The 26445-nt window shown below is 38.1% G+C and overlaps 1 protein-coding gene across 4 annotated transcripts in view; it reads right to left on the reverse strand.

Moving 5' to 3' along the window:
- SEMA5B (semaphorin 5B) overlaps positions 1–26445 on the reverse strand; it is a 3270261-nt gene that overhangs the window by 524159 nt on the left and 2719657 nt on the right. For all 4 annotated transcript variants that reach the window (XM_044062778.1, XM_044062776.1, XM_044062777.1 and 1 more), the window contains one exon: positions 11419–11626. In XM_044062778.1, coding sequence (XP_043918713.1) covers positions 11419–11626 — 208 coding nt within the window. The remainder of the gene's footprint in view (positions 1–11418; positions 11627–26445) is intronic.

Below are 26445 nucleotides of genomic sequence, written 5' to 3' on the forward strand. Positions count from 1 at the left end.
AGCTGGCATTGTGAATTCTTATAAGTTTCCTTTTTTTTTTTTCTTTTTTTTTCTTCTTCTTTTTTTTTTTTCTTTCTTTTTTCTTTCTTTTTTTTTTTTTTTTCTTTTGTTTTTCTCTTTTTTTTCCTTTTTTTTTTTTCTTCTTTTTTTTTTATTTTTTTTTTTTTTCCCTTTTTTTTTTTTCCTTCTCCTCTTTCCCCTCTCTTTTCTCTCAATATATAATCACTTTTTTAAATAAACTTGTTTTTTGTTCTTCTCCTTTTTTCCTTTTCTTTTTTTTTTGCCTTTTTTCCCCTTTTTTTTTTCTCTTTATATTTTCTCATATATTTTTTCTCTTTTCTTTTCCTCTTTCTTTTTTTTTTTCCTTTTTTTTTCCCCTTTTTTCTCCCCTTTTCTTCACATATAAAACTCAAATATATAGTCACACAACAAAAAATAAAAAAAATTATTTTTTTAATATATTTTTAGCTTCTAGAACAAAATAAATGAAAAATCAGAAATAAAACTCGCAGACACTAAACAGAACTTGTATATATATATATATATATATATATATATATATATATATATATATATATCTATATATATATATATATATAGATATATATACATAAACATAGACATATATATATATATATATATATACACACATATACACATAAAACATAACTGCTGAATGTCAGAAAATATGGAATAGAAATAAAATTAACTATCTTCTATAAAGTAAAATAAATATATGGAAATGAAAACAAACCCATAAAATTGTAATATTAAGCTTTCATTCCCTTTACTGTACTGGTACTTCTTCGGAATGACATTTAAATGTTTCAAAACTTTAAATTTGAACACAAATCAACAACTAAATTAACATAAATGTAGAACATCCAAAGAAATACAGTAAATAAATAGGATTTTCATAAAGACACTCCCAGTAATGAAAAATATGTAAATGGAAAAATGTTAATAAAATGTTATTGATATAGTCTTAGTAAGCAGTTCAGGTTGGTAGTTTCGTTAAGACCTGGGTGATTCTCAGCATCTAGTAGCATTTGCCATGTTAGTTCTCTGACTTGCAGTAAATTGTCAGTGTCACCAAAGAAGATTTTCAATTTATCCAGAATGATAAAAGAAAATTTGATGAAATTAGTGCATTTAAGGCTGTGTTTACCCAAGGCATTGGAAAAGTCTTTGTTTCTAATGGCTGCACAATGTTCTTTAATCCTGTCTGCCAATCTTCTTATAGTTTTTCCAATATAGAAACAATGATGTGTCACAGACAGCGGCATATACATCCATGCAGGTGTTACAGTCATAACCCTGCTTAAAGGTAATGTGAAAATTGCAGTGTTCAAAAATATATGAATCACATTCTAAAATATATTTATAGCAGATACATTTACCACAAGCCCTCATGCCAATGTAATCTTTGTAAATCTCATTTTCATCCAGGTAAAATGGTTCATCAGTGTTTTCAAAAACGTTTTGAAAGATTTGGTTCTTTTATAAGTGAAGTTAGGAGTTAAGCCTAGTATTTCTCTTAAATGGTGGTCACTATTAATCATTTTCAAAGTAATGATGTCTCTAATAGAATTTAAGTCTCTGCAGATTGGTAAAGAAAAATTCAGTGTTTTTTTTTCTTCTGTTTGAGAGTCTGAACTAACTGGTTGAAAAAGGCAGAATCTATACCAAATTTTAGAATTTTATATATGTATGTGTGTATGTGTATATATATATATATATATATATATATGGTTCTAGGTTATAACACCGACAGCACACAACATCGACAACATCACCGACACCACATCATCGACAGCTCACAAACACGACACCACACACACTCAACACATCATCATAACAACCAATAAACAAAACAAATTCCCTGACCAAAAACCACACACACAACACAAGCACACCTAAATCCTAACAAACAAACACTAAACCTTACATACACAACTATCCACTACCCTAACCGAAACCCTAACCCTAAGGTCCGTCACTATCGCACACTAACCTAACCCGCTCCCTGACCCTAACTCACTTAACCCGCCCCTAACCCAAACAAAGTCACTACTGCACCCTTACCTTCAACTACCCGAATATAGACTGCACCCTTACCTTCAACTACCCGAATATAGACTGGGAACATTACTCAAGCCCTAACTTTCTAGCCCAACGGTTCCTGGAGTTCATAAATTCAAATGCCATGGAACAGCTAGTCACTGTTCCCACGAGAGGAGAAAATATACTAGATCTCATTGTCACAAACATGGGGACAAAATGCTCCACACCGGAAGTATATCCCTCATTGGTGAGATCTGATCATAAACTAATCTCACTGGAAATCCACATCCCGCCCCCACCCCAAACAAAAAAGACCATAGTGAAGAACTTCTCTAAAGCAAACTTCACACTACTCAAGACTGGTGTGGTATCCTTCAAGGCCCCTGAGTCAGAGGAAACCACAACCCAAGCTGCGGAAGCCCTTACAAATGCCTTCTATGAACACCTCCAGGACTGCATGGATCAGGCAATCCCAAATAAAACCAAGACTCTTTCCACAAAGGGCAAGCGTCCAGTCTGGTGGACCCCAGCCATTAACAAACTTTACAATAAGAGGAGAAAGCTATTACATGATAGAACAAAATCCATAAAAGGGAAGTCACCCCTGATCATTATTAGTAAAAAAATACGAGCACTCATAAAATCAACTAAGGCCAATTTTGAGAGAAAAATTGCCATGGATTCAAAGGACAATCATAAGGCCTTTTTCAGCTATGTTAGGAACCTGGGTGGAAACTCACAGATATGCTCAGAATTAGTCCAAAATGATACAAAAATCACTGAACCCACAGACATTGCCAACATACTGGCAGACAGGTTCAGTGCAAACTTCACCCCTCTCCCCTAAAGGAGAGATAACTATCCCAGCCGAGTGTAGCCTCCCGGACATCTCAAATGCGCAGGTGAAAGCTGCTCTCTCTAAAGCTAAAAACACAGCATCAATGGGACCGGATGGTGTCCCCGGCTGTGTGCTACACGAGCTAAATGAGGAATTAAACCCGCACATAAGGCAGCTGTTTAATCTCAGCCTTACCACAGGATACGTGCCCAAGGAGTGGCGCACGGCAACTGTGGTCCCACTCCACAAAGGTGGCGCCTCTACGGACCCTGGTAATTACCGCCCCATAAGCTTAACAAGTCTAGTCTGCAAAGCTATGGAGAGGATCATAATGGAGCTCATAAACAAAGATATAGGGGACTTGCAGACATTGGACCCGACCCAGTTTAGCTTTGTCAAGGGAAGATCATGCCTTTTGAACTTGGTCGACTTCTTGAAATAGTCACCAAGGCCATTGATGAGGAAAGGCAGTCCATACAGCCTACCTTGACCTTGCAAAGGCTTTCGACACAATACCCCACTCGGTATTGTAGAAAAACTTACCAGCTTAAATGTAAACCCATATGTCACAAGATGGGTTGCAAACTGGCTTAAGGACAGAACCCACAGGGTTAGAGTTGCTGGCGCTGTGTCAGACTCCAAGCCGGTCACAAGTGGTGTCCCACAGGGCTCGGTCCTTGGCCCCTATTGTTTGGCATCTACTTCTCAGAAGTACAGGCCAACATGGGAGGACTTTGGCTGACAAAGTTTGCAGATGACTGCAAACTGGGCCATAGTGGAAAGTGCATCGGACACGGATATCCTTCAGAAGGGACTCACGGAAACAGATAGCTGGTGCCAGAGCCATGGCCTGAAGTTAAACGCCAAAAATGTATAGTCATACCCTTCGGGAAAAACAAGGTAACCCCAAGCTACCATATAGGTGGCAATCCACTAAGCACAGAAGAGGTTATCAGGGACCTGGGGACCCAGGTTGACAGTGGCCTTTCTTTTGACACTCACATTGCTAAAGTGGTTAGAAAGACCTTCTACATTGCCCACCTGATCATGAAGGGATTCACATCCAGATCTAGTGAGGTCATTGTTCCCCTGTACTCTTCACTTATCAGACCAATGATCGAGTACAATGCCCCATTCGGGATGTATCTCACCCGACATCTGCAGCAATTGGAGAGACCCCAAAAGTTCCTCACCAAAAGGATAAAGGGACTCCAAAATCTGTCATATGCTGCCAGATTGAAGAAACTCCAGCTCTATTCAGTCGCATACCGTCTGCTCAGAGGTGACATGTGCCTGACATACAAGGCCATGTCCAACTCTAAATTAATGGACATGCTCCACCTCAAAAAATCCAAATCCACCAAAACCACTAGAGCAAGCGACTTAAACCTTAGCACGGATATAAATAGGGCGTGCTGGAGGGATAGATTTATCACTCAGAGACTCCCTATGCTGTGGAATAAAATCCCGGTCCATGTGAGGCAGAGCACCTCGCTGACTCTGTTCAAGAGAAATCTAGACCTGTGGATGGGAGATCGTAGGTTTACCCCGGGAATCATCTCTGGGTCACTGCTGGACAGAGGCACAACAAACTAATGGGCACAGTATTTTTTCATATAAGGGGTGGCGTAAGCCACAATAATTTGGGCTAGGCTTATAAATGCCTTAGGGCAGATAGCCTAGTATAAACCTATGAACCTATGAACCTACCTAACTCGCGCCCTAACCCTAACTCACTTAACCCGCCCCTAACCCAAAACATTCACTACTGCACCCTTACCTAACTCGCACCCTAACCCTAACTCACTTAACCCGCCCCTAACCCAAAACATTCACTACTGCACCCTTACCTAACTCACGCCCTAACCCTAACTCACTTAACCCACCCCTACCCCTACAGACCGCCAACATTGCACACTTACCTTACTCGCACCCTAACGTCCGTCACTACCGCATACTTACACATCCTTTCCCCATCTCGGTGTTCTCCGCGTCGGTGTTTTCATCCATCAATCTTCTCGCGTCGGTGATTTCGCTGTCGGTCTTCCCATCTGTCAACGTTATAACCTAGACCCATATATATATATATATATATATATATATATATATATATATATATATATATGATGTGTGTGTGTGTGTGAGTGTGTACATATATATATATATATATATATATATATATATATATATATATGAATACACACACATATATATACATACATACATATATATATACATATATATATATATACACATATATATATATATATATATATGTATATATATATATATATATATATATATATATATATCTGTATATATATGTATATATATAAACACTCAAGATAACCAGATAATCAGATTGTTTATTTTGCCATCTGACAGATTGTTTTCTATTTTTAGGTAGCTGCAGAACCATGTTAGGGAGTTTTGGGAGCATCCTAGTTTATGTAGTTGTTGTAATAGTTTATTGTGTGATACTGTATCAAAGCCTTGGATAGGTCTAATAAGATTACTGAAGTTAAAAGACCAGTATTAAGAGCTTTGTTCACAGTATCAGTAAATGAAAGTAGAGCTGTAATAGTACTGTGCACTGGATGAAATCTGTGTTGGGTCAAAGCAAGGAAGTAATCATCAGAAAGATGATTTTGAAGTTGAACATGTATACATTTTTCTAAGATTTTAGACAGTTGTGAAAGTATGGATATAGGTCAATAGTTGGAAATGTCATTGATACTACCACCTCTGTGTAAAGAAGTGATTATGGATTTTTTCCAGAGTTGGAGAACCTTGGATTCTAAGATGGATTAGTTAATTAGAATGCTGACCAAGTATGCTATTGCATCTCCTGCAAGTTATACAAGATATTCTGAAGGAAGACTGTCAGCAGAGAGGGAGCAAGGTCTTAGTTTAGTTAGAAGTTTATGAACTAGAGATGTGGGAACTAGCTATAAGGAGAATCCAGGGCTATTATTCAAGGTTTCACTGGTATGGGAAGAAAGAGAGTATGGGTTTTCTTAACATAGATTTAGATGGTCCAGTAGATTATTGCAACTTGGATTAGTTTTAGGTGATATGTGATTAACAAGTTTTAGAACTGTACTAATAAAATGGGAGTTAAACATATGGGCAATTTGTTGTGGGTCTTTGTCAGGAGAGGGTGTTGGGTTCTGTGTGGTTTCATGATTAAGGAGGATGGAGACTGATTTCCAGAATTTTTTGGGGTTATTTTTTTGGTAGGATAATTGTTGAGAGTAGTATTTTTTCTTGTCTTGTATGACAAATTTTTTTGGCTTGATTATGAAGTAATATCAAGAAAGTGTTAACTAGTAAATCAATCAAAAATACTATATTATAACTTTAAGAATCAATCAGAGGAGATTAGAAAAGTCTGAGAAGGAAGTTTAGAAAGGCAAGTTGCGCATGAACAGTGGAAGGAACCTTGTCAGGCTCCTAGGTGTGCTATGAAGGCCAGGAAATTTGCATGGAAAAGTTTACATACATACTTTTATACTTCAAGCAAACTTCGGGGGACTTTCTCTCAAGTGAAGAACAGTTGTTAGAGATGTGAAGAGAAGGAGACAGGAAACTGAGAACACATTTTCTGAGATTATAGGAATTAAATGAGTTTAAGGACTCCTTGCAAAATATATTGAAACAATTGTTGGGGAAGCATACTACATTAACCAAAGAGATGACGCTCTGGAGTTGGAATCTGGGTTTAGAAATGTTAAAGCACAGTAAAGCCCTAGTACATGTAATGCTGTTAGCAGCCTAAAAAATAATCACATTAAAGTTGAAAGCAGAAGTTTATACCAGCATTACATGAAGTACTAAATACAGTAATGGAAACAAAGGTCTAAGAGGGAATTGTTACATGATGGAGGAAGCAAATTTCACAAAAACAAATAGTGCATTTGGGAGTGTAATATAGAAAATAAGTGGAAGTTACTGAGTCAGGTTAGTGAGAACTGAAAAATATATGAGTGTGTTATAATGTATGCAAGTAAAAAGTGGAATTATGATGGAGATCAAATGTATAATGCATGGTCATCACAATGGAAAATATTGACATTTTTCTCTTTCCATTAAAACCAATGCATGCACTCACATGTTATGAATCAACAATGTGGTGAATAAATATAGTTGTTTAAAAATACACCTTCCAGCAGATAAAAAAAGATAATTAGCATGACTAAACTAATTTGGGGACACCTTAGTAAATATGTAGCTAATCTAGAAAAATAGACCTACAAGGATCATCTTATAAAGTAAGACTTATTTCCCTTAAGTTATGGAAGGTAAACTAGAGATCTGATCCTGAGATATAAAGCAATGTAACAGTAATTTTCATAGCCTACCAGTGAAAAATGCATATGGTATTAATGTTATAGGAGAATACAGCATGTTACCCATTAAATAAAACCTTGTTGTGTACAGAATAAGGCACTGACTACAACCCAGGTGGTCTAAGTTCAGGGAGCTATGCCAGCAGGGGAACTGTCATTCCTGCACAGCTAATGCCACTTCACCAGTGACAGAGTCCTGACTGAAGAGTGGAGGTTCGTCATGATGTGGGAAGCTGGTGACGGCAGGCCTTGTTGGAGCACATGAAGGATCAAACATGCACTGACAGAAACATACAGAGGAATACAGGCAGTTCATGATGTGACATAAGTACTCCTGTCATCACTAGAGGAGGGTTGATTAATTTATTTATTCATATTTATTATAGAGATGCAAGTGACATCATAAAGCATCATATCATCATCATATTATTGATGACATCCCCTCACACAGTGCAATGCCTGGTCAAGGGGAAGCTTGATGGTTGGCAGACACTGTGGCAAAATCTTATGCAAAAATAAATAAATAAAATCTAAGTCAATGTATTTTAACAGCCAAAGTAAAATTAAGACATAATGGCTCCCAGGAACAGAGCAGAAAGACTGTTACATTACTGACATGCAAGAAGATCTTGCATGTGGTGACAGATTTTATGAAATATGGTCAAACATGAAAAGCATGAATCTTATATCTCCCTGTAAGCACATAATGATTGAATAAATTAATATGCATTAATGCTTAGTTTTAGACAATGCCAAGTAGATGCCCGTGTTTCTAATTCAAACTTTTTAAAATGGGCACTTGTCCCTTATTTGCTGGCAGTTTCTCAGTTAAATATACACATTAATATTTCAGCTCACTTAGTGTGAAGGACTAACATACACAATGATCAAAGAAGTCCAAAGGTTTAAAAAATATATATTTAAAAAGGCTTGTTAAAAATGGCTCGTAAAAAAACTTGCCATAGCAGTTGCAGATTATTGTTACAATAGCTAGCAAAACTGTTAACATTTCCGGTTAACAGCCATTAACAACTCATCTCTGAGAACACCTCACAACAACCAGACATGCTGTGAGCACAGGATCTGTCTCTCTTATTTACATTCCCTGTTTCCTATAAATTTATGCATGATTCATACCCACATTTCTGGCATGATCTTAAACATCTTTCTATATGTACAAGATGCAAATGCTTTCCTAACTACATCCCCTAATAGACCCACACTCCTCCTTACAATTTTCTCTATACCCTATTTAACTACAGTGCCATACATATATTATGTTTGAATAGACTATGTTTCTTTTTTTCTTTCTTTCTCTTCTGTAGATAACATCTATTACATCTTGTTAATTCAGTAATACGCATCATTTTATTGTAGCCAGTTAAAAATCTACTGTAATTTGCCATTTACTGGAAGATGTACTATGTATGTATAGCATTTTTGTCTTTTTTGTACAGTCAACATTTACTGTATTTTTGCATTTTTCTGAGTATGTAGACCCAGGCAGCACGTATAATAGGTCCACATGGATTATTTCTCTATACTGGTACAAAATTATAAATACATACATATATGACTAAATAAATAATGATGATGTCTTTCTGACAGCAGTATATATGCTCCCATTACAGTTCCATAGGTCTGTACACTGTTGCCAGTTGTACATATTGAGTCATTTAATCGTCACTTATTTGGTAAGCATGTAGGCAGACTAATACAAAAGTCACAGTCAGGGCCAAGTCATAATACAATACATTACACAAAGAAAAACAATAGCAATAACATCTTCTGATGATAAAACACTGCAGTCATAGAGTTGGGGTGGTGCAGTGGTTAGCATTGTCACCTCACAGCAAGAGTTTCTCTGGTTTAATTCTCAGCTGGGGTACCTTCTGTGCGGAGTGTGCATGTCCTCCCTGCATTCATGTGGGTTCCTCCCAAATTGCAAAGACAAGTGTCTGGAACATTTCTCCCCGGGCCTCTGCAGAAAATGAGCTCTGTCCCAGTCAGACTTTCCTGGTAAACAAATGTTAAGTAAATAAATAAATAAAATGACTGAACACAGCTCAAGAGCAAACTGAAATCTAGAACACAATAAATCTAAGGAAAGCTGAAAAAGTTTGGTATAATCCTTCCCAATTTAGAAAACTATAATAAAACAACTAACATTGTACACAGACAAGAAACCTGATAAATTAGCTTCTGACTGTCACAAAATTGTAACAGTACTGACAAAAATCTAGGTACGGCGGTAGCGTTGTTACCTCACAGCAAGAGATTCTCCTGTTCGATTCTCGGCTTTGCTTGGGAGTGCCTTCTGTGTGGAGTCTGCATGTCCTCCCCGCGGTTGGGTAGCGTTCGAAAGACATGCGTGCGTAAATGGGCGTTCCTTCATTGAAGGTTGGGTGCCGAGCTGGCACCTCGGCATTTCGTAAAAATCTACTGCCAATCATTAGCAGACCAGAGTGCCACTGTGGCGACCCCTTACCGGGAAAAAGACGAAAGACAAACAACTGACAAAAATCTAAACTGATAAAGATGTGCAGTGGACAACTGAAAATGTGGCTTTATGGCAATGGATACTTTTTACAGTTTGTAGTCAGACAATTTCCCTGATTATGAAAAGGTGATGCTTGGCAACAAACGTAACAAAATTTACAGTACAAATATTTGTCTGTAAAAGCAAAAAAAAAAAAAAAAAGAAATTACAACGAATTTATCTTACTGAATAAATGGCCTCAATTAATAAGAAAATCAATGAGATATGCCCATGACAGTGTTCATTGTTTCTGCAGCTGTATCTCTTTCAGAAATAGCTTCACAGTCAGTTAAGTCTTCCAATTCTTGAAATATAGACAATTAGCAGTATCACTCATCCATACAACTATTAAATTAACACTTTTTGTCTCTCACTTTCTGTAAGTACACGACAAAATGCAGACTTACAGACTGATAATCTACTTTTATCCATCTCTGAAACTGTGCATGGGTTTTCTCTCCCTAGAGCTACCCTCATTCTACTGTGTCATAGTACTTCACAGCACCTTCTCCACATTTTATGTATCTGCAGCCATAACACCTCAAAACAGCTCTGTGATGAATGGCCTCCATGCTATCAGAAGAAGAGATTCAAAAATTTCAAGCCAAGGTGTGAATGGCTTGGCTCCTCTGCTAAATACTAGGAGTGCCTCTACCATTTCCCAGAATGTCCAGCTAGTAAACAGGAAAGCCAGCAACCATGCTACAGTACATTTTTTTGTGCAGGAATGCAGTTCCTGCATTCCTTTCCACTGATTCTCAGTTAAAGCACCTAACAGCTTATGAAGCAACAGAATTTATATGAGGAAATTCTGCTAAAATGTAACTTAGAATTATGTTGTTACCTACGTACATGTTCTTCTGTATTGTTATGAAATCTCTGCATTCTACTTCTTTAAAGTGAAGTAATTTGCGTGTTTCACTCACACAAAACCTCCTGTGTTTGTTTTGTTTTTGCCACTGCTGAAACCTCTTCCAGGTTATGGGATTTTGCTTGTACTCGGTCTTTGCGAAGTCAGCTCACAGACTCCAAGGATGTGGCCTCTCATACACACACACACACACACACACACACACACACACACACACACACACAGATTCTTATTCTTACATACACACTCACAATATTTGTCCTTCTGGTATTTCCCGTGCTACAGAATCACAAAAGTAAAAGTACTTGTAATATCAGCTAGCCTTTTTATGCAGTGTGGCTAAATGAATAATGGCAATTCCTGCCTGAAAGACTTGTTTTGTAAATTTTAATTTTATGAATAGAAAAAGCATATTTTTCCTGCATAGTACCTCTATCATGGTGTGCATATATAACAGTGCATATTGTTTTATGTAAGGGATTTTGTTTGGTGTACTTGAAGAGATGTAATGCGATGATTTGTCCTTTCTGAATGTTCTCACACTTTGTTTCTCCTTGCAGACCTTCATGCCAAGGTATTACTTCCTCCAATATACTGCATATTAGGTTGTCCATACTTTACCAGCAGTCGGAGCAGATCTCATCATAAAAACTAATTTACAATTTACAAATTCAGTAATCTGTGAAACACTAATCAGGCAAGAACTATACATAAAAGACAAGTCAATTGATTAATAAACATCACTAACTAAACATACCTGTTCCAATATACATCACATGGTGGAGCAATTCTTTACCCTGCACGATATCCACTACCAAATTTGTGAACCGGACTGTATCCTGAGTTACAAGAGGGTCAACTGAGACAGGCTGCACAACATCATTCATCAGAAACATACGCTGGGCATCCTGAAGGCTACGTTCTGTCAGATTTTCATTGGGAGAATGATCATTTAGTGTGCCACACTGAGAAAGGAAGGAAGGAAGAAAGGGAACAAGACACCCGTAGAGATCAGCATATAAATGTCTACTCTTTTTGCACATATTTATCAGATATTCTTTCAGCTGCAAGACAGTTATCAATTTCACATGTAACAATATTCACCAATGAGACATGTTTAGTCCTACCAATATGTTTTTATAAAAGAGCATGTTTGGAGCATCTCGAACCAATACTTACTTATTTTGAAAATTCAACTTAAGGTTCCATTAATTAAAATGTCACTTTTTATGTTTAGCATGAACTACTTACACCACAAAATTAATAAGCAAATAAATCAAATATAGGGGATATTCAGAAATGTCTGGAACTATAGTGTACCACTAATTAATGCAAGACAGTATTTTAATTATGTCCTATATTTAAGTAATGAGGGTACATATGCATCTGAAATGAATATTAAATGCCAACACATTTACTTCAGGTGAATATGTATCTTATTACATGCAGCTAGGACAGAATTACAAACAGTCTATAGCAATTAATGCTACAATATGGCTACAGACATTTCTGAATAGCCCCCATAGTTTACATTGTTTCAGTCTAACCACCAGTTTTCATCTATTTGACTGTTTTATTACATTATTGTGCCTTGTAGTATAGTACCCCAATGTGCTTTAACTAGTCTGAGACTGTTCAAACAATCCATGCATGCTATCCTCCCCACCTCCTAAGGCATATGATTTGGAACAAAAATTGCTAATTAGGTATCACTGTCTTAGTAGTGACTAAAAGGAAAGAAAACAAATACATAAATAATGGCCACAGTGCTATATTTCAGCTTGTTACTGTCAGACACAAGTGTATCTCATTGTGTTCTCAATTACATAGGCACACATACACAGAAAGACACAGAAATGTGTCTCCCAATTACAGCAATTTGAAGTGTGTACAATGCAGATGTCTGGCTGTGATCAAATAAATGAATAAATAAATACATACATAATGGCCAAAATACTTTATTTTAGGAAGATGCTATAAGACACATACACACTGTAACCCCATGCACACAAGCACACATACCAGTACCTGTACCCACCAATTATAGATACATTACCAGCTGTGTACAGCTGAAATGTCTAATTGTGATCAAATTAATAAATACATTTTTTTGAAGTTTTTTTTGAAGTTTGAGACTTCGGGGATACCACGGAGATTACTTTTTTTTTTTTCAAATTAATAAATACATACGTGATGGCCATAGTAATGTATCTCAACTTCTTGTTGTCAGATGCAGCTAGCTGAAACTACACTCCATACACAAACACCCCCCACATACACACACACAAATGTGCCCACCAATTGAAGCCACTTTACTGACTCTGCAAATGTTAGATGTTTGACTGTGATCAGATGAATAAATAAAATAAAATAAACATCACAGTGATGTATTCCAGTTCATTGCTGTCAGGCACATGGTAAAACACACTGCAATACATATGCATTCATACATAATCACTAGTGGACATGCAAGCACACACACACACACACATACACACACACACAATATTACATGTATAAGAGAAAATTATGTAGTGCCCTACTACAGTGATAGTAATGAACAAAAGAATGTCACTTGTCAAAGGCCATCCACAACTGTTGATCTTTTGCTCAGGTTGCTTCAAGCACCACTCAACTGGCAGCCTGAACCAATGGGAAATTGCTGCTTACTATTTCATCCAGCAGCCTACCATCCCACGTTAAAGTGTTGTTTCTGCTTACCCTCACAAAAAAAGACAAAAATGGCAGTAGGACATCTAATGTGTTAAAATTACCTTATTTTACATTAGGGCATACATCTAAATGCTGTTCCATTTAGAAAACTCTGCTGATTAAACTGACATTACTCTTAACGGAGGAGTTCTGAGTTCTCAAAACAGGAAAACTGAATATATTTTAAGTTAAAATAACTAGAAAATAAAGTTTCTTTTTCATGTAGAGGAGCTACAGCACAGTACCACAAGTTCATTGAGATACTAATATAAATATGAACAAATTACACCTATTGAAATAATTAATAATATAAATAAGTCAATATCTATTAAGTTCATAGGTTGGTACTAGGCTATCGGCCCTAGGGTCTATACAAGCCTAGCCATAACAATTCCCTGGATATTTCTTCCCACAATATTTACTTCCCTGGACCCCTGTCTAGCAGGGCGAATGACGTGATCCCCGGGGTGAATTTCATATCTCCCATCCAATCATCAAGGTTCTTTTTGAAGAGGGTCAAGGAGGTGCTCTGCTTGACATGTATGGGCAGTCTATACCAGAGTATGGGGAGTCTCTGGATCAGGAACCTATCCCTCCAGCATGTTTTGTTCATTGTGATGACAAGGTTTAGATCCCTGGTGCGTGTGGGTCTGAGGGATTGGGATTTCTTTAAGTGGAGCATGTCTAACAGCTCAGAGTTTGACATGGCCTTGTATGTTAAGCAGAGATCGCTTCTAAGTGGACGATATGCCACAGAGTATAGCTGGAGTTTTTTTAGATGGTCAGTATAGGGCATCTGCTTTAGGCCTGTGACTCTTTTAGTGAGGTATTTCTGTGGCCTTTCCAGCTGTTGCAGATGTCTTGTGAGGTACATACCAAACAGGGCATTGTACTCTACAATGGTTTTAATGAGGGATGAGTACAGTGGGACAATGACCTCCTTTTTTCTGAATGAAAAGCCCTTAGTGATGAGGTGTGTCACATAGAAGGATTTCCTGACTGTTGTGGTGATGTGGTTATCAAAGATGAGACCACTGTCCACCTGTGTCCCTAAGTGTCCACCTGTGTCCCTAAGTCTCTCATCATACTTTCAGTGTTTTGTGTACTGCCACCTATGTGGTAATTCATGGGTAAATGTTTTTCCCCAAAGGATATAACTATACATTTCTTGGCATTAAGCTTGAGCCCATGGCTCTGGCACCAAGCATCTGTTTCTGTAAGGCCCTTTTGTAGAATATCCACATCATTTGGGGATTCAATGATAGCTCCCAGTTTGCAGTCATCTACGAACTTTGTTAGCCAGAGTCCCTTAGAGTTGGCTTGTACTTCAGAGAAGTAGATGCCAAACAAGAGCAGTCCCAGGACTGAACCCTGAGGTACTCCACTTGTCACTTGTCTGGAGCTGGATTTGGAGTTGACTACTTTTACAGTCTGGGTTCTGTCAGTAACCCATCAAGTGATGTACGGATTTATACCCAGCTTAGTAAGTTTATCCATGATTCCAGAGTGGGGGATGGTGTCGTAGGCCTTGGTGAGGTCCAGATAGGCTGTGTGGACTGCCTTATCCTCGTCCACAGCTCTGGAGACTGATTTGAAGAAGCCAATCAGGTTCAGGAGACAAGATCGGCCCCTCACGAACCCAAACTGGGTGGTGTCCAGTGTTTGAAGGTTGCCAATGTCTTTGTTTATAAGTTCCATGATAATGCATTCCATGACCTTGCAGATCAGGCTCGTCAGACTGATAGGACTGTAGTTCTCTGGATCCAAGGTGGATCCCCCCTTGTGGAGTGAGATAACTGTAGCTGTGTGTCACTCAGAGGGCATGAAGCCTGAGGTGAGACTATGATTAAACATGACACTTAGGTGAGGTGCCAGTTCATTTTGTAGTTCATGTAGTACACAGCCCGGGATGTCAGCTGTTCCCATGGATGCTGTATTCTGAGCTTTGGAGAGTGCAGTTTCTATTTGTGTGGCCATGATTACCAGAATTTGGCAATCTTTTGGTATTGAGATGGGCCCTTTAAGGGGTGAGGGGGGGGGTGAAGCTGGCACTAAATCGATCTGCCAGGATATTGGCAATATCCTCGGGATCAGTATATTTAATGCCATTTTGTTGTAGCTCAGAGTAGATCTGAGCATTGCCATTTAGATTCTTGACATAACTATAGAATGCCTTGTGGTTGTCTTTGGTATCTTTGGCAATTTTATTTTCGTAATTAGCTTTGGAGGATTTTATGAGCGATCTCAGCTTCTTACTGAGGCTGGTAAGGGAGATTTTTGCATCCTGAGATTTTCCTCTCTTCTGAAACAGTTTCTTTCTTCTGTTGTATAGTTTGTTTATGGCAGGGGGCCATCAGATTGGCTTCTTTTTTTTTTGGAAGAGAGTGTCTTGGTTCTATTTGGGATGGCACAATTGATGCACGAGTGTCTTAGTGTAGTGCCTTAGTGTAGGATTCAGCAGTCGAACTTTCAGCTCCCATCTGCATGGGTGTCATGCAGTTTGTCACTTCTGATTTGAGTAGCATGAAGTTGGCTTAAGTTTTTTACGGAGATTTCCTTACTGGGGTGGGGGGGTGGGGGTGGGATGTGGATGTCAAGGGTGATTTGCTTATGGTCAGACTTGACCAATGAGGGGGTGACCACTGGTGTGGAGCATCTACCTCCAATGTTGGTAATGACCAGGTCTAGGATACTGGAGCCCCTGGTGGGACAATGGATTAGTTGAACCATTGGGAAAAGGTGTTGGTACCCGAGTAGTTTTCCTAATTAATGGCAGGGTAGTTGAAATCACCCAGTATTAGGGTGTTTGGTTGCATCTTAATATTTTCCAGTATGTTTAGAAAGGTGTAGTGAGAATCTTGGGGCATGGTGGGGGATCTGTAGCAAGCTACAGTTTGGATTGCAGTCTTACCTAGTGTTAGTTGCACCTGGAGAATTTGAGATGTATTGTGTTGGTCAACTAACCTGGAGGTGTGAATATCCTTGGTGAATATGGACACTCCTCCACCTTTAGTGTTTTGGTCTTGGTTTGGTGACCGAAAAGTGTCATAAGAGTTGTAGCCTGTTACTGCAGGTGTGCCCTCTGGAGCCTTGAACCAGGTCTCAGTTACTGTACCGATACTGATGTCCTCCATTTTTAGGAGTGCCTTGAGAGAGTGCATTTTGAGGTTTAGACTTCTAGCATTGAGTAGCATTACCTTCAGATTTTGCATGCTTGTATCAGTTACGGTGGGGGTTTTGTCCTTTGAACCTTGCCTAAAAAAGGCACTATAGGGGTGGCAAGAGCTTTAGCCAGTAACCTGAATCCCAGGGTTGACAGGTTCAGACCATCTCTGGGAAAGCATTGTGGTTTGTTGATCATGTCGTCCCAGGCAGACAGATACTGGATCCCCTTCGAATGACACCAGAATCTTAGCCAATTGTTGAAGTCAGTCATTTTGTCCTTATACTGTGGTATCATTCTGGGTGAAGGCAGGATGCTACTCAGGGCTAGGGTCATACCTGCCTGGGCCACATGATCTGAGAGCTCTTCCATGTCTCTTTTCATGTAGTCCAGGGAGGTACGTCTCAAGTCATTCACTCCAACATGGACAATGACAGAGTCGTATTTGTACTTGTTGTGGAGTGACTTGAGTGCATGCATTATGTGGCGGATCCTGGCACCTGACAGACAGCTTACTGTAATTTTCTCCTTGTTTAGCCTGATGAGTGGGACATCATTGTGCCTTACTATAGAGTCACCTATGACTAAAGTTTTGGGTACGTTGTCTTGCCTTAGGGGCTGTTGTTGGGTGGAAAGAATAAATGAGCTTGCTTCAACATAATCTAAGATGTTTTCCTGATGTCATACAGTCAATTGTAATGCACCTGGCTTTGAAAACATTAATGTACATATGGAAATATTACATATTTTCATAGTTCCTAGCAAACAGCTAGCAACATCTCCAGCACAGTACAATGCATACAGACATTGACAGTGTATTTTCTCTCTTCTAGCATAGCATTTTACTATACGTCTATCAATAACATTTAGCTCACTCCTATGAAAATTTGAATGTAAGAAAGAACTCGCTATGGTTAATATTTCCAGTGTTGTGCATCCTGTTTTAACAAACTTAGCATTGTTTTGTTTACTGCTGCAAGTGCTAGAAATGTGAATTGGCTAAGATAAAAGAAAATGTATTCTAACTGATGTTTATGTGAGCTAAAACAGCATTACAGCTGCATGCCACTCAAATGGCATAACGTTTGATAAACTCGCCATGTACTTGTGTAGATACTGTGGTGAAGAGACATCTAAAAGTGCTGGCACAATTATACCAGATACCAGGGAATTAAAGTATGAAGTGCAAGTGCAGTGGGGTCACAGCTGAGATTGTATCTCTAAATGTATTTGTTCTTTTCTTATTATTGCATTACAGGATGGTTACTTACAATTTTATAATGTAGAGAAGCAATGGAGGTAATGACAGTGAATTAAAGAACTGTATGTTCCTGGTAATCAATCTGTAGAGATAAAGAAGGGCACTTTCTTTTCTTCGAAAGCCATATGGTTCAACTCTTTCAGCATCCTGTTTAGTTGTCAAAGAAGCCATAGAAATAAGTTAGTAGATATAACAATGTACACCAGTAAATATTTTTAAAACCATTAACTCATGGAAGAGTTCAGAACCAGCCCTATTTGCATAAATCTTTGACATGCAGTGTTGGCCCATATATTCTTTCCTGTTCATAGCCACAAAGTTTACATCATCCAAATGTTGGCATGATAGTGGCTAAACTTTGCCTTGGAGAAGAACATTTAGGGCTTGAGGCCTACACACATCATAACTGTGTAAACTGCATTTTTATGTACCTTGATACATACATACTGCTTGATGTGTACAGGCTTATTATAAAGACTAAATCCCTGACAATGTTTTCTAAAAGAAATATGTTACACTGTCAGGTAGATTTAGACTATTCTTCCAGAAAGTGTCATTTAATTTACTTTCATTGCGACAATCTCGCTAAACCATTACACATTTCACATATATAAAGGACTTACTTCATTTTCTACTAAAGTATTATCATCTCTCCAACTCTGTCCCAACCACCTATCCATAATTCCTCCCAAAACTCTCAACACACTGTACCAAACCTATTTAATGATGCCCCTCACATTTACCCCTAATATAGACTAATCAACCCAATGATCAACTCAGTTTCAAAATAAAATTAAGTGGAAGGATATTCTCAAAAAAAAAAAAAAAGAAAACTCAGTAATATCTTAATATATTAAAAACCTCATAGGAGGATATATTCACCCTGATCCAGGCCCTACCTATCAATATCACATTAAGACAATTCCCTTCCATACACTACTATAACCCCACAATGGTCAACCACCGATCCAGGTAATCTAACGTACTCAACTACATGCCTGATTACTCAACACAATCCTAATATTCTCACTATAACTGAAACTTGGCTTAAACCCAGCATAAACTCCAGCTATAATACCATATGTAATGACTGGAAAAAGAGGAAAGGTGGTATTTCTTTAATATTTCCCAGCAACTACTGACCCCCCCCCACAACAAACAAATATGAAAATTCAGAGCTTCTTATTACTTTCCTAAAAATAAACAAATACCCCTACATCTAAATTGAACTTAAATGGTTTCACACAACTAATCAATAGCCCCACACATTATAGCAAGACATATAATTCCTTATTAAACTAGATCCTAGTATCAGACCCTAGCAAATTCACCACCACAGGTGCAATCTCAGACTCTGTCAGTGACCATCTCCCAATTTATACAATCAGACAACTCACACATCCAGTCCAATATCATGTTTATAAGACAACCTGTCCAAGTTTAACCCAGAAATATTCAAAAATACCCTATCATCTATTAAACTGGATCATCATAAGAATACCCCCTTAAATGAAGCTGTAAATTAATTCAGTAGAACTTTCCTAAATAGCATGGCATCCCTTAAAATGAAGAGACTAAAAACAAATCTGGTAGTTTCAACATTGAAAATATTCATGGTAATCCTATTTTTGAAGAGGAGTATGTTAGACAAAGCTGTGTGTGCCCCAGTGTATGCATATATTGTACCATGGCACTGGGAACAGAGCTTTATTTCTCATCTAGATACAAGGAACATATAGTTTTATATTTGAGGTTTTTGGGTAATATATTTATTATGTGGAAGGGCAGTACATTTAAATTTGAAGAATTTGTGACTCATTTAAACTCTAGAACTGATGTTTTTAAGAATCACTTATGCTTATTCTTATGAATCAGTCAATTATTTAGATGTTAGTATTTTGAAAAACAATGAAACACTTGAATTTGACTAAATTGCACCACAACCCACATAGTCCATTAATTTTCTACATTTTACTAGTAATCATCTAATGTGCCAAAACAGAGGTTTAGTTAAAGGCCATATGGTATGAGCATAAAGGCTGACTTCTGGCAAAGATCGATTTTTATTGGAAATAAATAATTTAGTAACAATGTTCCTTGCCCCTGGGAATGTTAAACAAAATTAGTAATGAAGTTATTGAGAAAAGGAGAATTAATTTATTTCCCCCTTTTTTTAGGCAATGATAATTTGACTCCAGGTGGGATGACCAAGGAAAGTAATGTTAAATCACAATTTGAGCTCACCATGGTGTCAAAATATGGAGTGGGTAGTAATCAGATGAAACATAGTATGAAGAACAATTGGAGATGTATTGATTATGATGAATCCTGTTGAAAAGTATTAGGAAGTAACCCAGGTTTCTTTCACAAAAGGCACTTGAATATCAAAGATAAACTGGAGAAAAATGACAACAATCGCACCCATAAAGGACCAAATAGTGGTATGAGGAAATGTGGTTTCTGCTCTCAGTGTAACTTTATCTGTGAATGGCACACTATTAAACTGAACACAGTAGACACTGAATTTAAGATAAATGACAGTTTCAACTGCAATACTATAGGGGTGGTGTATTTGGCATTTTGCGATTTCTGTCATGCATATTATTTTGGCAAAATAGAACGTGCACTGAAAAAGAGAATTTATGAACACAATTACAACATTAATAATTCTAAGACCAACAATTCACCTTATAATCATAAACTAGCATTAACAATAGAAGATTCATTTTTTGTGCTTAAAGGGTGTCTATGAATCTCGGAGAAGGTCCCTTGGAACACAAACATGAACACAGGGAACTTGTCTGTCAGATTTGATTGAACACATACACCACCACGCCTAAATGATGCTGTTTCTATTAGTAGTGTATTATAGTTGTGGGCAGCCAAATTATAATGGTAAAACTTTATACAACATATTTGAACATACATTTTTATATTTTAACTAAACTGTACACCAAATGTTTTTATTGTATTTTTAGTGTGCATTTTTTTATAATTTTCTTGTTCAAGGATTAATTATTATTATTATATACTTACAGATGTTCATTCTGTACCTTTAAGGAACTCTTAATTGAATACATTAACTGGAATATGATTGGCTCTTAGCCTTGTTTGTAGTATATTTAGGGAGCTGTTTTTTATTACTCTAAGTTCTGATGAAGTCCATCTATTTAACATGGATGGGAGCTCTTAACTCAATAAATTTGTTTTATTTGGAATAGCTGGTGTTTTGAATTACTGTGTAAGTGCTGGCGACAACCATGCCTTGTTTGGTTTACTGGTTGAACAGAACTTTTACAACTGACTGTTTTGAAAGGAGAACAACTATTTGACGTGTTCTCCACATCTGAACCAACTCCCGGCAAACCTCTGTCCTAGGTTTCACTTGTGAGGGCCCGTCTAGGATCTACTTATTCTGTACATCACTTTCCTGTGATGGGATGTATGAGGCCTGAAGCATCAGACAATCCTGTAAGGCTAGCTTCCAGACCATTATCTTCAACTGACAAAGAGGGCATGACCTCTCCCTTGTTTGTTCAGATACCACATAACTGTGGTGTTGTCTGTAATCAATAAAAGGGGGCCTGGAGACCATAAGTGGTGAAAAACTTTTAAGGTCTTTGTGCCTGCTAACATCTATTTGACATTTATGTGCTTTATAGCATTGGAGGACCCCATTCGCCTTGCATTTGAACTCCTCTGTACACTGCCTCACTGCAAAATCTGACAAGTCCATCTGGACTGATTGAACTCGGGTACAGAAGGAGGAAGACAGGTCTGGATTGAGATAAATCTAATCCTTCTACCATTCCAGCTCTTGTTTCACAAAATCCAGCACTGGTACCAGTAACTCCGATGGAAGCAAGTGCTAGGTCCAACAATTTTGTCATGTACCGTTGAATCACTGTCAAGTGCAATCTGGCCAAAGGTGTCATGAGGATCACTAATGATAAGAGGCTTAGAATTTTCAGAAACTCTCTTGCACATGTAGCTTCTTGAAGCGATAAATCACTGAAAATGGTCTGAACACTCAGGATTATTTCTTCTGGTAAAAAGGCCATACTTTTTTTTGTGTCCATCATTCACCCTAGGATGACAATTCTTTGTGAGGGTGTCAGACAGGAGGTTTTTAGGTTCTACTTGAAGTTGGAATCAATGGGAATGCAAAGGTAAGCATCCTTCAGATGTAAAACCACAATGAAATAGTGGTCCACAAGAAGGGATAAGACTGTCTGTAGTGTGAGTACTTTGAATTTGAGGACTTTCAGAAAAGTATGTAGGCACATCAAATCTAACACTAGTCTCCACAATAGCTCCTTTTTTGGGTTCCAACAAGATTCTAGTGTAAAATCCTTTTCCTTTTTTTGATGAAGGAACTGGTGCTGTAACTCCTGTTTGCAACCTGTGTAGGAGTACTGCAGAGAACAGATGTGTCTGGTATAGATGGTGTGGGGGGGGGATTTCCTTAAAGGGAAGTGGCTTTTCTGTCCAGTGTCAAGAGCATCCTCACTCAATTATTCTCAGCACCTACTTGTCTGAGACTGTGGATCAGGCTGCTGGACTGAGCTAAAACCTGGGGGGAAGGTAAAAGGGAACAAGGAACAGGAAGAAGGGATGGGATGCTCTAAGTCTTTGCTAGGTCATTCATTAGTAGAGGAAAGCTTTTGTTTGAGAAAGGAACCCCTTTGATTTGGTTTGGAAGCATTACTCTCCTGCCATCTTCTTAGGCTCGGATTTTTTGTTTGTTCTGTCTTGAAGTTGGATGCCTTGTTAGGGGAGAACATAAGATACATTCTCGAAACCTCTATGCATCAACTTACCTCAATCATCCCATTGTTTGAGAATCTAGGTAGAAGCAGGACCAAACACAAATTCAGCACTTAAAGGAGCACTGAAAATCTGTTCTTATAAATCCTCAGAAAAAGTCTGGTTATGAACCAAGCAAACCTTAATACAACAGAAGAAGTGTCTGCTTTTCTAGAAATAATGTCCACACCTTCCAAGACACTCCTCAAAGAATGTTTCAAAACATGAGTCACATTAGGACCAATATAATTCATATAACACTTCTGTTTAACAGCCAAAGAAATGGCAAAATCATCTAAACTGTAAGTGTACTGTGAAATAAATTTCCTCTTGGAGCCCTGATATTTTATATACTAAAGACTACATTTCTAGACTGAGCCAAATTTTTCCCTGCGATTCAAATCACTTGAGAATTTTATACTGTAGTGTAAGGTTAAAAGTCGTTAAAGCTCTCTTGTTAGAGTTGGCAGCTGGAGAAACCATAGCTGAGTCAGCTGACAAAGGAGCAGAGAGAGCTGCAAGATCAGTGTACACCTTGTATGTCCTCAACCGGTTCACTAGCCAAAGGGGGGTCTTACATGCAGTTTTATAGACATCTTCTAAAATTGGCAATACAGGAGGAACAGCCAACCATTTGAAATCTCATCCTCAATAAGATTGTGACCTCTAGCAATTTCTGACATAGTTTAAGACTGCTTCCAGTCAATACATCTCTAAACCTACAAGCATCTGTGGAAAGGTGAACAGTTGTTTGGGATTTTAACCTGGTCACCTTCAGAAGAATCAAACTGGACAGACTCAAGAGTGTTCACTACTGTCTGCATCACAGTACCCATCAAAATTTGTGGCATTAGACTGATCTCTTGAGAAGGTAGCCCCATAGTCGTTCTAAATAGGAGCTTAGCCTCCAGGATTGGCTGATTGCAAAATACTCTTAGCTTAAGAAACCACATCAGCCCTATACATGGTCATAATCTGTCTGTCATGAAGTTTCTGTTTCTTCTTACTATGAACTTCACTACTGGACAAAATACTTAAGGATAGAGTATTATGTCTTGCAAGGGGTCTCTTATCCCAAGCCTCTCCTGCAACTAAAGAGTTTGCTTCTCCTGTACTTGAATCAGGTACTAAAACAGCTCTGGAGGATGTGTCTAATTCCTTGTGAGATAGTGGGCTTCTAGCTCACACCAGACAGTGAAAGGAAAAAGATGTGGTCTCTGGGATGGCTTAAGGAAACAGATTCATAACCCATAGGCTGAGGTAAGTTTCGGTTTACTTTTTTTTTTCTTTTTAGGTGGAACTGGATTTGAGGTGGGGGTACTCTATCAGGATCCAACAAGTCAGGGGAAAATACCAGCAAGAATAATCGACTGACACTATTAAGGGCTAAGAGCAGCAATAACAGAAAATATAAACTATATCACCACACAGCAAATAGGGCTAAACTGCATAAATATAGCAGAAACAGTTAAAGCTGTGCTAAGTCTTGTTCTACAGTCTGCGCAGCACAGTAAACACAGAGTCACAGTACCAAGTAAAATTCACTTAGTGACAAAAATCAAATATAAACCTGAAATCAAACAGAACCCTTTTAAAAAACAGATAAACAGGCCTTTACTTAGACATTCCATTGTCAGAAATGAGAAAAAAAATCTCCACAGAATATGCAAATAAACTAATTTGCTGTAAAATCATGATTTAACAATAAAACAGCTATAACAGAGTTAAATGAGTTGTAAATGTCATAAAAATGAAGAAAAAGGTGAAAGAACGCAATATTTTCCAGTCAGAACTTCAAAATAAAGCAGATAAACAACAGAATCTTCAGTTTCCCAGTATAAGTCATGGAACACTTTAGAAAAGCCCCATCACTGCTTTAAAGCAGTTTTAAGCAAACAAACAATGCAATAGTAAGAATTATGAAACAAATTAATAGCAGCAGTAAATAGCAAGAACAGTAAAATCAAAAACATAACATACATAAATCCATCCATTCCACAACTCTTTTTTCCCATTTTTGCACATATGGTTGGGGTGTCACTTCAGCAGTAACAATCATCTAGAGCCAAGGTTTACACCACCACATGGCAAGTCCTGCAACAGTAGTTCTTCCATTTCCACACCACACACTCGCAAGCACACTCACACCTGCCCAATTTAAAGTGTCCAATTCACCTATTGCATGTCTTTGAAATGTGGGAGGAAACAGAAGCAACCAGAGGAAACACAAGCAAACACAGGAAGGACATGCAGACTCCACACAGAAGGCACTCCAGCTGAGAATCAAGCCAGGGAACCTCTTGCTGTGAGGTAGCAATGCTATCCACTGTGCCCGTCCATAGCACACACGCACGCACGCACGCACGCACGCACACACACACACACACACACACACACACACACGCACACACACACACACACATATATATTGATAATAAAACAGAAAGAAATCAAAAGTTTCACAATAAGAAGGAAGGGAGGCTGTAATCCATCAATGTGGGATGCTGAAGTGACTCAACTCTGAGTCCTACAGCTGGCAGTAAAACACAATAACTGACTTTCCGTGACAGGGTTTAGGCTTTCCCTAATGGGAAGGGCTTAGACAATACCCTATCACAGTGGTGGGAATTCTGAGATCCAGAAAGCTGTCAGTGTGGGTTGGTGCAGGTACCAAACTCATATGCCACTGAGGCACTGTGAATGATGAACATCTGTGGTATGCTAGACTGCTCTGGTTGGTGATAATGAATACCATAAAAATAGGAGAGATCTATGTAACAGAAAAGTATTATTATTAGTCTCTCCTGGAAATTGTGTGTATGTAAGAATTTTAGCCAAACCACATTTACAGCTGGTAAAGTAGCACAGTGAGGCACTAATCTCAGCATAACTCATGGCATCCAGTTGGATTGTAAACCTGTGCCACAGCAAAGAGGACAGTATTTATTATATGAAATGCCTTTCCTAATAAGGCAGTAAGACAACCCCTATATCAGGATGAGAGAGTAAAATCAAGACTCTGATCCATTAAAAGACTGGCATAATGTAATGGTTTTGTAGATATCAAAGAAGAGCAAAAGCAGATGTGTGAAAAGTACTCCCATGGTAGTGTTATGCTTTCTAGACAATGGAACTGGGAAGGTGATACAAACATTGAATCTGAATTCAGCTGAGAAAAGAAAACATAAGAACAAGGCATCAGAAGTAAATACAAGAAGGAGATACAGAATCCTTCTTAAAAACATGCAGCAAATTATTTAGTGTGCTATGATAGGTGTACAACCCAAGAAAAGCCAAAAGGAATATATGTCAGTTGTGTCTTATCTTACCTGTAATCGGGTTTGGATAATAAGCATACTGGAAAGAAGGAAACAGCAGCGCTTCATGTATCATTTGATGAGAATGTGAGCTGGTTCAGGTAAAGAAGATTTAATGGTCAGTGCAGACAAAGGGATGATGTTTAGACTGATGCCCATGCTTTCAGAAGAAAAATGTTTTGCTGGGTATGAAATCAGAATGGAATTGTTACATGGGCAGGTGCAAGTTGATAAGCTATGCCATGCCATATGCTGTGCAATGATGTGAAAGTTTAGCACATTCTTTCACTGGGTCAGAGCTCAGGTACTTAAGTGTCAGCATCTATGTTATGTGGTCATTTTTACAGAACCCAGCCACTTACTATAAATACAAGATCAAAGATTTACTTACCCAATAGACCACTCAAAAACTAAACATTTCCTAGAATCAGTTTGTCAGTGCACTCCTCCTGACTTACCATACATGCAACACTGTGTGCCAGTCTAAAAACATCACAGTATTCCACCATACTAGGTACAGCTTGT

The sequence above is a fragment of the Protopterus annectens genome, chromosome 2.part1 (assembly GCF_019279795.1).
Source record: "Protopterus annectens isolate FY-2018-M chromosome 2.part1, PAN1.0, whole genome shotgun sequence".
Taxonomy (NCBI): domain Eukaryota; kingdom Metazoa; phylum Chordata; order Ceratodontiformes; family Protopteridae; genus Protopterus; species Protopterus annectens.